At 37.5% G+C, this 14,941-nt stretch overlaps 1 protein-coding gene across 3 annotated transcripts in view; it reads left to right on the top strand.

The window, feature by feature from the left end:
* PREX2 (phosphatidylinositol-3,4,5-trisphosphate dependent Rac exchange factor 2) overlaps window positions 1-14,941 on the top strand; it is a 284,540-nt gene that overhangs the window by 215,881 nt on the left and 53,718 nt on the right. For all 3 annotated transcript variants that reach the window (XM_087420479.1, XM_004436261.3, XM_087420480.1), the window contains one exon: window positions 1,937-2,051. In XM_087420479.1, the coding sequence (XP_087276605.1) occupies window positions 1,937-2,051 (115 nt within the window). The remainder of the gene's footprint in view (window positions 1-1,936; window positions 2,052-14,941) is intronic.

Here is a 14,941-nt window from a genome sequence, read left to right as displayed (position 1 = left end):
ATAAGAATGGTCATGGGCTCTCTTAATACTATTATTTAATTTAATTCTTTCCCAAGAACCATAATTAGTAGGTACTCTTATTTTCCATTTCACAAATGAGGACCCTGAGGATCTCAGATGTTAATTAACATGCCCGAGGTCACACAGCTCCGAAGGAGTGCAAGTTGTGGTTTTACTCCAATGGAAGGGTTTTCATTATTTGCTGTACAACTAGTAAGAGGAATTCACATTGAAGTATGACTGACTGTTGATGGACTGAATCCTTCTGGAAGATTTGCCTTTCCCAAATAACATCCTGTTTATGGAAATGAATGTGGCGTGTATTGGAGAATTGTTTTATCAGGAAGACTTCCTTTTATTTCTTGTGTGTATTCAGGACCAGAAGCTTGCCGAACCAATGGCAGCTATTCCAATTATGCAGAAGTTACATGGAATAAACAAATAAACAATCCTTGAAACAAGCCCAAAAATTTGATTTCCTATACTGAAATATACGTAGTAAGCTATCTAATTTTCCACAAATGCTTTTCTCAATTATAAGACAATAACATCACTTTTTAAAATTTCAAATTTAGCAGTACTCTAAAAGTTTTGTTGGGCCGGCCCGGTGGCTTAGTGATTAAGTGTGCGCGCTCCGCTACTGGCGGCCCGGGTTTGGATCCCGGGCGCGCACCGATGCACCGCTTCTCCGCCATGCTGAGGCCGCGTCCCACACACAGCAACTAGAAGGATGTGCAACTATCACATACAACTATCTACTGGGGCTTTGGGAAGCAAAAAAAAAGGAGGATTGGCAATAGATGTTAGCTCAGAGCCGGTCTTCCTCAGCAAAAAGGAGGAGGATTGGCATGGATGTTAGCTCAGGGCTGATCTCCCTCACACACAAAATAAAATAAAATAAAATAAAAGCTGTGTTGTTTCTTCAGTGCTCTAGAAATATGACTAGTTTAGAAAATATAGCACAGCTATAATTAGCAATGACTTTCCTATTTTTGCCCGAAAAATGATGATGAGTTTCTGTCAATTGGAGGAAACATTTTTATTTAGTTTAGAAACTATTGCATTTAGCAGGTTTGAAAGAAAATTAATTTTTTATCAATTTTGAAATAGTCTGCTGAAAATTGAAGCTCATTAATAGAAATACATTTCAAGGAAAATAATTTATATTTCCAAATTGGAACCATCGCCATTCCTGCTGCTGGCAGCCTTCCCATAGGAAATCTTGTATTTCCAAACTTTTTCATGTGATTTATTTCCTTTCCGTAAGGTGAAAAATACCACCTCATAAAGTTGAAGGGAAAAAGAAACACTTAACCAAAAATATTAGTACAGAAGGAAATCTATATTAATCAAAAGACATTAAAAACTAGTGGGAAGTTAATTATATGCTATGCTTATCTGTTTTTGACTAAATTAACTGACCATTGGAGTAGAGGTAGTATTCTAAGTTTTCACTTTATCTATACTTCTTATTTAGTGTAATAACAAGAGAATGTGAATATACATGGAGAATGACAGCTTCTTTTTTTTTACTCTTATGTATGTTAATACACAGTTCTGCCTCTCATACATATATATGTATATGTGTAATATATGTATATGTGTATATATATATACATTTGTGTGTTTATAAATATAAATAATATATATGAGGTTCTTCACAAAGAATGTATACAAAATGTTTTCAAAGTAGAAGACAGTTTACATTAGAAATTACCTTTGCCTACTTAACAGAGATAATCACCAAATGTTTGATATTTGTTTTGAGAGCAGAAGAATGATTTTCATTCATTTTTGGGCTTGTTAAAGATAGTTTCTTGCATATGTGGTGAGATTTGATGCTGCTTAATACATTTACTAATAATAATATTACACTAAATGTGGAGAAACTGATTTTATAAAGTCATGTGAAAAGTACATTTACTTGTTTATACAGCACTGGAGAGCATGGAAGGATACTATTATAGAGACAATGTTTCGGTGGAAGAATTTCAAGCCCAAATAAATGCAGCCTCATTGGAAAAGGTCAAGCAATACAACCAGAAGCTCAGGTATGTAATCATTCAAATTTTTAAAAAAATGTTTCCATATTTTGACGGGAACACGTGAATAGAATTTTTGACATTATTCATTATATTGGATAATGAATAATGATATTTCTTTTGATACAAAGTCCTCTCATTTAGGATTTAATACATCAAGTATTCTAATGGGTACACTTTTTCCAAATAAAAATAATGAAGAAAAAAATGTTTGAAAATTTCCTTGCTAATGTTTTAATTTCTGAAGAAGATAAAAATAAGAGATTAAATATTTAGTAGACCATTTCCAGGAGAAAAAGCACTGATGTTTTTTTAGTGGCGTCCCCTGAGAGGTGCAATGTATTAAGGGAAAGGTTCCTCTGTGTGTCGTTAAACAGCTGCCACCCTCACACAGAAAAGAATATATTCAACATGGAAGATATGACACATGTACCTAGTACTGGAAAAGTATCTACTTTCAAATATGTATGTTAATGTTTGCATTTCACTGTTTTTTCCTCTAAAAATAATGTTACTGGTACAATGATCAGTGGCAGGGAAAATTAACCACAATAAGTGGAGGGGAAGTGTACTATAATTCAGAAGCTTTAATTTTCAACAAATTCTTAGGGTATGTATCTCCCTCTTATAAATTACTCTGCTGCCAGTTCACGTTTTAGAATTACTAATAGATTATGGTTTTTATTTGTAAAAGAAAAATGTTTTTGTTCTACCTTAAGCCTTAATAACTCGAAAATACTACCGTGACATTCTTTGGTTTTGTCAACAATATGGCTAAACTGTGAAAAATTAATTCCTAAAACTCCTGACACGGAAGATGTTGGTTCTTGTGGTTATGACCAATGAGTAGGCTTCTTTGAGTGCAAATGCTTTGTCTCCCTACCCCAGCCTCACACAGACCTGTCCCTTTTCCTAGGTTCTTTACTTCATTCCATCATTTTATCATCTGACGCTCTCAGCCTCAAAGCCCCCAGTATCTTTTTTTTTTTTTTTTGAGGAAGACTGGCCCTGCGCTAACATCTGTTGCCAATCTTCCTCTTTTTTTTTTTCTTTCTTTTTTCTCCCCAAAGCCCCAGTACATAGTTGTATATCATAATTATAGAGTTATAGCTCTTCTATGTGGGACGCCACCTCAGCATGGCTTCATGAGTGGTGAGTAGACCTGAGCCCAGGATCCAAACTGGCGAATCCCGGGCCACTGAAGAAGAACACGTGAACTTAACAGCTGCGCCACCAGGCCAGCCCCAACTGCCACTATCTTTTTGATTACTCGTTTTCTCTTCCTCCTAAAATGTAGTTAGAGATCCTGATGAGTCTGACTAAAATTGTCTCTTAGACTGCCCCAATTTTACTACCTTGTCTAGATCACTATTTCTCAAAAGCATATAATGTACCGACTCCTTTCACAGGGAGGAAAAAAAGAATTAATCTTGAATTCTTGAATAGTATGTCTACTGACTAAGAAACACTGACTTAAGAAGCTTAAATCCAATCTTGTGAAAATCTTTCAACTGAGTACCTTCGGCACAAAAGAGAAGTTTTGCCTCCATAACTGATGAAGTATGTTCTTAGGTTATCTTTGAAATAAAGCTACAAAATTAAAGCATTTGGGTAGAACATATGGAGCCCGAGAATACATCCTAGAGCCCAGTTTGAGAAAATAGACCATTGCTGTAGCATCCTAACTAATCTCCTTGTCTCTAAGAACCATGTTGTTTTAATCTACTCAGGATTTTGCTTCTAAATAATAATTTTAAACCACGTGTCTTGCCGTGTCATCTCCTGCTCACAGGGCTTCAGTGATTTCTTATTGCCCCAAAGGACTCACAAGCTCCTTATCCTTGCAGTCAAGATCTTTCATGACTTGACCCAAGATTTCTTTTCTCTACCTATGTGCCAGCCATGCTGTACTCTCCACATTTCTGATCATGCTCTGTACTTTCCTCCTTCCATGACTTTCCATCTCCATGACTGGAGACTCTGTCTCCAACTGTTTATAAAACTATTATGCATATGCTTCAATGTCCTGCTCTAATATAGTCTCCTTCATATAATATTTTTCTTTTCTTATTGGACTGGGGTCAGGCCTAGGCATTCAATTTTTTAGAAGTTCCCTAGGAGATTCTAATGTGCAGCCAGAATTGAAAGCCAGTTCCCTAGGTTGGCAGTTCTCAAGTATGGTACCCCGACCAGCAGCATCAGTATCAGCTATGAACTTGTTAAAAACACTCTTGGGTGGGCCCAGCAATCTCTGTTGTAACAAGCCTTCTAGGTGATTCTCATGCACACTCAATTTCAGAACCACTGCCCTAGGCTAAATGAATGTCAGATAACTGTTCCCTCCTTCATTTTACTTTCTGTATGGCTATTTTAGAATTTTTTCCTCCCTGATGGTACAGTTATGTGTACAGATTTCTCATCTTTATTTTATTATAAACTCTTTGAGATGAGGGATGGGTTTATCTTGGTGTTTCCTATTGTGTTTATCAGAGTATTTTGCTTAAGAGGCTGTCCATAAATGTATGTTTAATTACATTAAATTCTTCAGGTATAACTAGCAGAGAGAAGCGGGGTTGTGGCATAGCACTCACAGTCCTGTGGATCTTTTTTTTTGAAATGGAAATATAGTGTACACTCATATATAACAGATGCCTGACAAGATGTTTAAGATTATTGAGAAAAACAGCATGTGTGTTAATTGCATGCTGCCCTCTTCACATAAGAAAACATTTTAATGTATCTTTCCTGGAAAAGCGTTTTTAAAAGTACAAACACCTCAGTACAAATTAGGTGCCCTTGTCAGTAATTACCTGCTATAAATCCTACTTGTTGCATATTAGATTGCCTTTGCACAGGAAGACGATTATCTTCCTCTTTACTTCCAACAATGCCTTCCCTTCCTGCTTATTTCTTGAATAAGGGTGTTAATTTCTTCCTTATTTTTTCCCGTTACTTTGTAACCACAGATACTGGCAAGTTGCTCTTGAGCAATCTGTTCTTGGTTTTCCGAGCCACATGCCAACGTTGGCCGTTTCTCTAAGGGGCTCTTACTGTCCGTCTTAAAAAAAGCCCTCAAGTGTTGCTAGTTCCTCATAGCCCTAGAGCCTTTTTAACACTTTCACTGAAAACCATTTCATTCTGGATATTAATTTATTTATTTACTAATTAGACCCAGAAAATGCCTTTTTCCCTCTCAGCCTTACAGTAAACAAACATAAATAAATAAACTATTTTATTAAAAAGCATTCTTTAGATTTCAAGTCTCAGAAGCCAAACTCAAACTGGCATAAACAAAATGTGTTGGCTTATATAAAAGGTATATCCAGGGGGTGTGGCTGCTTCAGGCACAGCTGGATCCAGGGGTATGCGTCTTCAAGATATCCTTTCTCTCTGTCTCTTGGTACTCATTTCCTCTGTATGGGCTTCATTTTCAGGCAGGATTTTTCACAGTTGGGTAAAGATGGTCACTACAGACCAGTGTTGCATTCAAAGAGGAAGAGAAGGTGCTCCTCCCCTGTAGATCTCCCTCCTGCCCCCCCAACTGAGAGCTCCAGCAAAGGACCTGGGGAAGCGCTCATTAGTCAGACCCAAGTCATGTACCCATTCTTGGGTGGGCCCAGCACCACAGAAGACCAATGGGCTGTCAGAAAAAATACAGAGTAAGGATGCTGGACAAGGAGAAACAATAGATTCCACTCCAATTATAGAAATTTCTCCAGAACAGCAAAGAGTAGGTGGAAATAATTTGCAGCTTAAAAGAAAAGATAGTAGTATCCATAATACCTACCAATTTTTAAGAACATTGAATCAGTCACAATGCTAGGTGAGTTATATGGATTATTTAATAACCCAGTGAGTTCCTATTATCATGTCCACATTAAGGTAAACTTACACAACTTTACCCAGATAATAGGTGAAACTAGGATTTAAATCAAAGACTTTTTTCTCTAATTTTTTTAGTCTCTAATTTTCGTACTATTTTAGACCATCTCAGTGAATGGAGTGAACGTTATATGCTGAAAACACATTCTCTGTTACTAAGTTTTGGCATCAGAAATTATCACATGCCCCTAGTTGCTCTGATTCTGTACCATCAGTCATTCATTTATTCAGTATTCATGAAGTTTCCATTTTTATGAGAATGAGAAAGACAGGAAATGAATAAATCCATAAACAGAGTATTTCAGATAGTGAAAAGTACAATGAAGAGAATCTGAAACAAGTTGCTATCCTAGGAGGTTGGTCACTTAGAGTGGGTAGTTAGGGACGACTTAAATATTAGGTGGTATTTGAACAGAAGTCTGAATCAGAAGGAGACAGCCTTGCCAAAATCTGGAGGAAGATCTTTCCCAAAACAGTGAGTTAAAGCACACAAATCATGAGAATAAATTTATCACAGCTGAGGAAGACAGAGAAGGCCGGGGGGATTCTAGCCCATTGAGAAGGGTGATACATGTTGAGGGATATGTGTAGAGGCCTGCTTGAGTAAGCCTGTAGGCCACTGTGGGGGTTTAGATTTTATTGTAAGTGCAATGCAGAAGCCATTGGAAAGGTTTTATTTAATTACTGCCGTCCATTTGTATTTCATGCATCTATTGCAAATATATTCCAAATGGTTGCCGATTTCATGATGCAGCAGTGGAGTGAGCCAAGCCAGCTGGCTGGTCTGACCATTCCTCCTCCAGCCTCTGTGGGAATATGGACGAGGCAGTGCCCTGGGGAGTCTATGCCATGTGCATCGCAGCCCTGACTCTGGCTGCCCGAAGACACCCTGGTTTAGTCGTTACCCCACAGTGAACAAGGTCGAGCCAGCAGAAACGTTTAACAGCTGTTCCTAAAATATACTCTCCTGCCTCAAGTCAGATAAAGTTCTTTTTTTTTTTTTTTTTTTTAATTTTTTGTTTATTGCAGTAACATTGGTTTATAACATTGTAAAAATTTCAGGTGTACATCATTGTACTTCTATTTCTGCATGGACTACATCATGTTCACCACCAAAATACTAATTACAACCCATCACCACACACATGTACCGAATTATCCCTTTCACCCTCCTCCCTCCCCCCTTCCCCTCTGGTAACCACCAATCCAATCTCTGTCCCTATGTGTTTGCTTATTGTTGTTATTATCTATTACTTAATGAAGGAAATCATACGGTATTTGATCTTCTCCCTCTGACAAGTCAGATAAAGTTCTTGATTGATTTCCTTCTGATTCCTAAGAAGTACAGCATGTCAATTGTTTGACTCAGAGAATTTAACCGAGAAATTTAGGAGGAAAGGCATTTTTATTTCCTATTCTCACCATCCTCACACTATTTTATTCTCTTTTCTGTTTCAATCTTTCCTTTTCATTCCCTCTGGCCATGAGCCATCATCCCCATTAGCCTCAGTTTTTTCCTCTGCTACGTAAATGTAATTTATCATTACCAAACCTTTTCATGTTAATGCATCCTGTTTATTGGCAAAAAGCACCACTGCGTTGACTAACGAGATAAATGTAAATGTGAATGATATTCCTTGTATTAAAGCACTCCTCTCAGTTTGAGGGGTCTAGATTATTATTTTTAAATACTATTTTAGGTATAAAGTGAACAGTAAAGTAAAACAGAAAAGTCAAAAGGAAACAAGTTGTATATTAGTTACTGAGATCATTTATTGTTTTGTAAAGGTGACAGCTTCACACTGAATATTTTAGGGCTTATGATTTTGGGTATTTAAATGTAAATTCATCATCTTTCCAGAAAGAAAACAGGAAAATTATTCAAAGCAAATATTCTTTTAAGGGGTGTCTTTGTGGGTAAAGAATGGCACATTTTCTTTAAAAAAAGTTTTTAAAAAGCCAAAATACATTTTATATAAGTAGAAGGAAGATAGAGATTTTATTTGTGTTAACAAGAAATGCTACACAGATACCAATCTCAGAACCATATATTTTGAACAGTTTTTTCAACTGAGAAATGTCTGGCCAGAAGTATATACATGTTTTGTCTATTCCCGTGATGGTGCCTCCATGAAATGTGTCATTTCTCTCTACCTCTGAGGGAAAAGAAATGTCAGTGAATATGTTCTCCTGGCACAAGATAGATATGAAGGATGGCATGGCCTTCCTGCCATTTCACGTCTTGAAGCACAACTACCAGAAAGCCTGAGAAAATAAAGAACAGTGGGACTTCAGCCTTTACAGCCTGTCTCCAGTCCCAGACACGTGTCCCGCCCCGGCTCTTTCCTCCCCTCAGAGCATTCAACTTGTAAAACAGTGTTTCCCATTCCTTGTTTGGATAGCAAACAGTATATCCAAGTTTGAAATGGAAAATTTTGGTTCTATTGATGAGAAGCTATGGAAACTACATTAAATCAACAAGAATATGGACTTAATAAAATTTGAGAGAATGAGAGAGAGCGAGAGAGAGAGACAGAGAGAGAGACAGAGAGAGAGAACATTAATTAGAATATACCTAATGCCTTTGTCCTTCAATTGTTTTTCTTTATGAAGCTGCAGCTTTTAGAGTTATTAAGTGATGTGGTTTCTCTTTAAATTAACCAGAAACATTCCAAACGCATATTTATCTCCTCTATAGAAGATTTATATTTGTTTTCCATTGTCTTTCAGCCAAATTCCATTTTCTCATACCTAAGATGGATCCATATTTCTATTTCTCTAAGACTCATTGTAAGCTAACAATGTGTATTCAGTTTCTTTCTGTTTTCAGATTAGGAACACACAGTTTTCAGAGTTGTGAATTTTGTTTTATGTGAGAAGTGATTCTTCAATAGCGGGAGGAAACAACTAAATCTACAAAGATTTTGAATTAGTTTATAATACTTAAAAGTTTTCTAGACTTCTTTCCTATATGTGACATATATAAAGGATCTAACATTTACAGAATATGTTATACTTAAGTGCCAAATTCTCATACAATGTAAAACTAAAGGAACTTGCGGATACTTATATTTATTTGGCAGATCCTGCGTGCCCACCAAGTACCAGGGACAGTGCCTCATGCTGAGGGCATCACAATAGACAAAATTGCTGCCTGCCAAGAAAATTTTCTCTATGGGTTATGATAAACAGAATGTTTACTAATAATTTATCGCAATATGTGAAAAAATTATGTAAGGAAAGTGTAAGGTGCTATGCATGTGTAGAAGAAGGGAATCAGTCTTAATTGGGGCTGGGATGGGAAGATGGTTGAAGGTTTCAGGAATGAATTATTTGAGGAAGTGGCCTTTATGCAGAGATCTGAAAGAGGAGTTGGGGTCACAATGTTTAGGGAAGAGGAGCTGTGAGATAAAGGTGTGTGGAAGGGGGTATTTTCTAGCAGAGAGAAGAGCATGCGTGAAAATCCTAAAGGGGGAAAGAGAAATTATAAAGTGTTATGGAGGCTGGAATTCAAGAGGAAGAGGGGCATGAAACAGATATGCAAACAGAATCAATATGCCAGCCTTTACCTCCTTCACCATCACTTCTTCCTCAACTTCTTTTACCCCAGCTGTATCCAGGACACACTTCAGCTCCATTTCCGTTTGCTGAGAGAATATAGTTATTTAGGAGCCATCTCAAATTTATCTTCAGTTATAGCCTCAGCTGGAGTTAATCACTCTCTTCTTTAAAATTTAACAACCTCTTTGATTTCATTTGTTTTATTTTGACTTGTGGGTTATTTACCTGCCTTGCTCAATACATATGAGGGCAACCAGGTCCTAGTTCCCCACTGTGCTTCATACGTAGTAAGTACCATAAAAATAATTGAATTGAATTGGAAATCAGGTTAATTACAATGTATTGGTCTTCTCTTTTTTGTGTGGTATTATCATTTTGTTGAATTTATTCCAGTATCCAGTCTACTTCATTTTATATCCAGAAAATGTTGGGCCGTTTGAAGGGTACAGATGCTGGCTCTGTTGGAGACCTCTCTCAAGAAAATTCATCAGCGTAACCAAGGTTCATAAATTTCACATGAGACTAGATCAGATAAAGTTGAAATTATAGTGACACTTTTGAGAGCAATATATCTCTTCTTTATTTGAAAAATGCTGTGATTCTATTATGCATTGCAACCATTGCTTTCTGAGAATGTGATCTAGCTGCATATACATTTATGCATGTAATCTCATTTAATTTATCTGGACTGTACTTATCCCAATCTGAATTCAGACTAATTCATTTGCCCTTGAGAAGTTCTAATTATGTTTAATATTTATTTTACTTTTACGTTACAGGAATTTTTAGATAAGGGCAACAAATGAGATTAGAATTACTTAACTATGAGTTTTCACATTTTTGTGGTAAGTCCTTCATTGTGATAATATTTATCAAGGGTGAGTAGATATTCTGGCTGACAAGTAGAAGCAGATAAAATCATCTTCTTCGAAAAGAAACATTTGAAGACAATTACCTCTCTCGAAGCTAAGAAAAGCTATTGTTTTCACCAAAGCAAAGGGAAGATCAAAGTACTTTGGGCTCAGAATTTCCTTTGGAATAAATGAGAGCTGGAGATGTCAAAGAGAAAGTAAGTGTGCCCTGAAGAATCGGTTAGGGAAATATACTCTGTGAGGAAAAATTGTCAGTGCTTATGGAAGCAAGGTTGATTTTTATTTTTAACTCTGCTGACTTTGTAGCTGATCATGAGGACAGTCAGTCAAGGCATCCTAGTCAAGCTCTTTCAGTGAATTTTTTCCCAACTGCTTTTGTTCAGTTCCTTTTTGCTGACATTTCAGACTTCTTTTGTTTGGTGGATGTACCATGGAAGGTGAATGACTGATTATAAATCATCCTTTCAAAGCTTTACCCCTACACCAGTCAGGAAGTTTAGCTTGGGCGCAGAGCTTTTGATATAAAAGACATAATTGTGACTTAGAAAAAATTAATATGGATTATTAATGGAGTATTTCATGTTAATGGAAATTAGTAGGAAAATCATGGTTTGTGTGAAGAATAGAGCGTTATGTTTGTAAAATTAGCTGCCTACTTACATAGACCACCCAACTTCAACTGAGGGCAAAGTTCTATCTTATATAGATTCAAGATTGTGAAGTTTTCTCAGTCATTGAGGAAGAAGATCAAACACATCTTTGCCTGGCTTTTGGTAATTTCAGCCAGAATGACTCTAATTTCAGTTGCTTTGGCTGATTCCTATTCATCTTTCCTGGCACACCTCAAAATTCATCCCCCCATAAGGTCTTCTCCCCTCCCCTAAGTTAGTTTTTCTTTATACTCCCTTGTATGAGTCTGTTATAGCATTTACTACATCATGCTTTATATTCTTTTTATGTGTATCTGTTTCTCCTTTTCACCTTGTCTTTTCCTCTTGTTTACACATTGCTGGTAAGGTATCTATTAATAGATGATTAATGAATGCTTATATGTATATAAAGGCCCAAAACTTGGGGCAATCAAACCAGGACACAGAATGTGGTCCCAGAAACCCATGGTGAGTTCCTGACTGACATCATGACAATTTCAACCGAATATCTGGAGAATGGTATGGACTCTGATGTCACTGTTGAACAGTTCTTCCCAGCCACTCCCATTCTGTTTTGGGAACTATTCTTTACAGTTCAACAATATTTATTGTGCACTTATATGCAAGTACAAGAATGTGTACAGCATTGGGGATACAGAGATGAGTCAGACAAAATGTCCTTGAGAATCTTAAAGGAGAGGAAGAGTAAATGCGGTAACCAGGTTATTGTGCAATACTCTGCTGAACACCATGGTGGAGGAAACAGAATGCCCAGCTTGTGCAGAAGAGCAGCACTTAGGAAAGACTGAGGAGTTCAGGACAGCAGTTCTGACAGATGACTGCTAGTGGGCCAGGTTAAGGACGAGAGAGAGGCTAGTTCAGTGGGAGGGAATAATAAGGGCAAAGGCGTTGCAGAACCATGATAGGTGAGGAGGGTCGGAAAGGAAGCAGGAGGGTGGGCAGGAGCAAGCCACAGGGGACCTCAGACACCAGCAGAGGGGTGTAGGCTTAAGCCTATAAGTAAGATGATTCACTTATGAGTTCTAGATGTGTGCCGGGGGGTGGCAATACCTTTTAAACTGAGTACCCTGCTGGTACCAATGAGGACAAATTAGGACTGAGAACAAGGCTAGAGTCAGAGACTAGTTAGGTAACTATTAAAATAGTTCAGACAAGTGATAATAAGAACCCTAAGCGGATAGAAACAGAGATGGAGAGGAAGGCATAGATTTTAGAAATATTTGGGAAGTAGGAAGAGAGTCTTCTCCATCGAATACATAATGTGTTGAGAGGGAGACAGAGACACATTGGATTGGGCACGAGGATCGTTATCAGATATAGTGATGAAGCAAGAGAGGCTCCTTTGGGAATGGGAATGGCAAGATACTGAGTTGAATTGGATTTGAGATGTGGGATTGACTTCCAAGAGGCTCTATCCACTAGGCTGGAGTTGCTAATGTAGAGATAATAGTTAAAGCCAAAGTAATGCTTGAGATTTCCCAGACGACAGCCCTCACCAACAGAGAGGTTAAGTGAATTGTGCAAAGGCAGGTAGCTGGCGACGATGAAGCCAAGACTCAAACTAGCCATTTCCAGCTCCAGAGCATGCACTTTTATTACAGTCCTCCACCACTTCTCCAAGGTGGTGGATGAGCCCATATTAATGTCTGTGGCCTGAGGAAATGATTTAATGTAATTTTAATCACTTACAATAAAAGAGTTAAGTACAGCATAAATATGCAAAATCTTCTTTGAAGAAATGAGAATTTCAAAGTGTTTTAAAGGATGAGGAAGCATTCCGAGTTGTTTTATTTCCTCTGGAAAGCAATAGTTCCATAGCTGTAGAACTAGAAAAGAAGATATGACAAAGACCAGCGTGGAAGAAAAAAGCAAAAGGGACTGAAATCGTTGTAATATTATTGTTACTTGAAAATAAAAGTATCTCTGGAATCTGACTGTGAGTCAAATGCATGAACGTATTGTTGCCCTTGTCATGAATGCACCTCATGGAATATTACACGTTATCAGGAAAGGAGAATTCATCTGCATCCATTTTAAATACCATTTTCCAGTTTCTGTTTTCCCACAAAAAAATACCATTAGAATGCATTATCAGCCATGTCCTTTGCATCAAATTCCAAAATAAAGTATCAAAATATACACTATATAATATCATAGATAATCATATATAATTATATAATGATACATTATAATTAAACATAAAATATTTTAATAGAATAAAACTGAACTTAATAGGGTATTTTTCATTTAAATCTATTCAAATATTAAGATAGTTTAATCATACAAATTTAAAAGCCTATAGTTCTGTGCCATCCACAGCATATTGCATACAATTATGTACACATTAATAAGTTAAAAGCTTCTTAGATGTGCTTCAGTTTGTATAAACTTTGAACTTCATCTACTTGAGATATCAGTGAACTCAGATGTAAGATAAGACACATTCAGAAAACACAATGGAAGATAGATGGACAAATCCCTTTCTAGTCTTATGGAGAAGCATTTTTAGTAGATCTAATATGACATTCATTGCATTTCTTATGAGCCAAGTGAACAAACAGAAATATGCTTAATAGACCAAGTGATATCTAGGTCATGATAAAAAAATTTTTCAGTTGGTTTGGGGTAAATGTGGAATTTCTACAGTGATACACTTGAGAAGAAATAGGAGGTTAATGATCTGGACTTGCCTGCTGCATTAATATACCAGAGGATGGGGAGTCAGCCAAACTTGGATTCTAGTTCCCACTCTTCCATTGACTAGCTGTATGACTTGGGGCAGGTTCTCAATATCTCTGAGCCTTGATTTCCTTATTTGTCCATTGGAGCTAGTGATGCTTCATAGACTGTCATGAGTATTAGTTGAGAGGGGGTTTGTACAATCCTCGATATTTGCCTAATGTAAGGAGTACCTGATCACAAAGACTTGTATCTGAAGATGGGTTTCATGGAAGGTGGGTTTCATAGGTTTCCTGCAGAGCAACCTACTCAGAGAAGGAAATGAGTATCAAGGGCTTCTCCAAGGTGCTCAGTATTGGAGCAGCTGACCTCACTGCCCAGTGGGGAAGACATAGAGGGAACTTGAGTAAAACAGCTGTGCAAAATGAGCTGGAAGAGCCTTATTTGTGCACAGAGATACTCCTGAGAACAAGCCAGATACTGCTTTTGATTTCACACTGGAAAAGTAAGAGGATACAGGCGATTGTGGAAAACTATCCAGAAGGATATATGGCCCCAGCTGTGCTTCCAGTACTGGATTTCGCCCAAAGACAGAAAAGATGGTTGCCCAACTCTGCCGTGAACACAGTTGCAGAATACTTCCAAGTCCCTCCAGCGAGAGCTGTTTATACAACGTGTAATTAAAACTAGTTGAGGGGCCGCCCCGCGGCTTAGCGGTTAAGTGCGCGCGCTCTGCTGCTGGCGGCCCGGGTTCGGATCCCGGGTGCGCACAGACACACCGCTTCTCCGGCCATGCTGAGGCTGCGTCCCACATACAGCAACTGGAAGGATGTGCAACTATGACATACAACTATCTACTGGGGCCTTGGGGAGAAAAAGGGAAAAAAAAAAACTAGTTGAAAAGTATCACATTCAGCTCTGCTCTGCTGCGCTTGAATGCTACCAGACTCTTTAGGCAATTAATAAAGAATTGCCATTAAAGTCATTTTTGTTATTCTGCAATCAAAAATAAAAGTTATGAGTGAAATAGTGATTCTCCATATTCAACATATTTACATATACTTTGAACAAACACCGCATGTAGTGATATTTAAAGTTTTCGGTATGAGAAATGAACTAGTTTCTTGCTTGGTGACTAATCTAGGTTGGAATGACAGCACAGCTCACAGGGAAAAATGTACCTCTAAACTCTTTCTATGCCTGTTTTAATAACTGTCTAGTAGAAGAAAACCAG

The sequence above is a fragment of the Ceratotherium simum genome, chromosome 31, assembly GCF_057802395.1.
Source record: "Ceratotherium simum simum isolate JZ-2026a chromosome 31, ASM5780239v1, whole genome shotgun sequence".
NCBI classification, from domain to species: Eukaryota; Metazoa; Chordata; class Mammalia; order Perissodactyla; family Rhinocerotidae; genus Ceratotherium; species Ceratotherium simum.
Note: the sequence above shows the minus strand (reverse complement) of the source record. Positions and strands in the feature narration are given on the sequence as shown.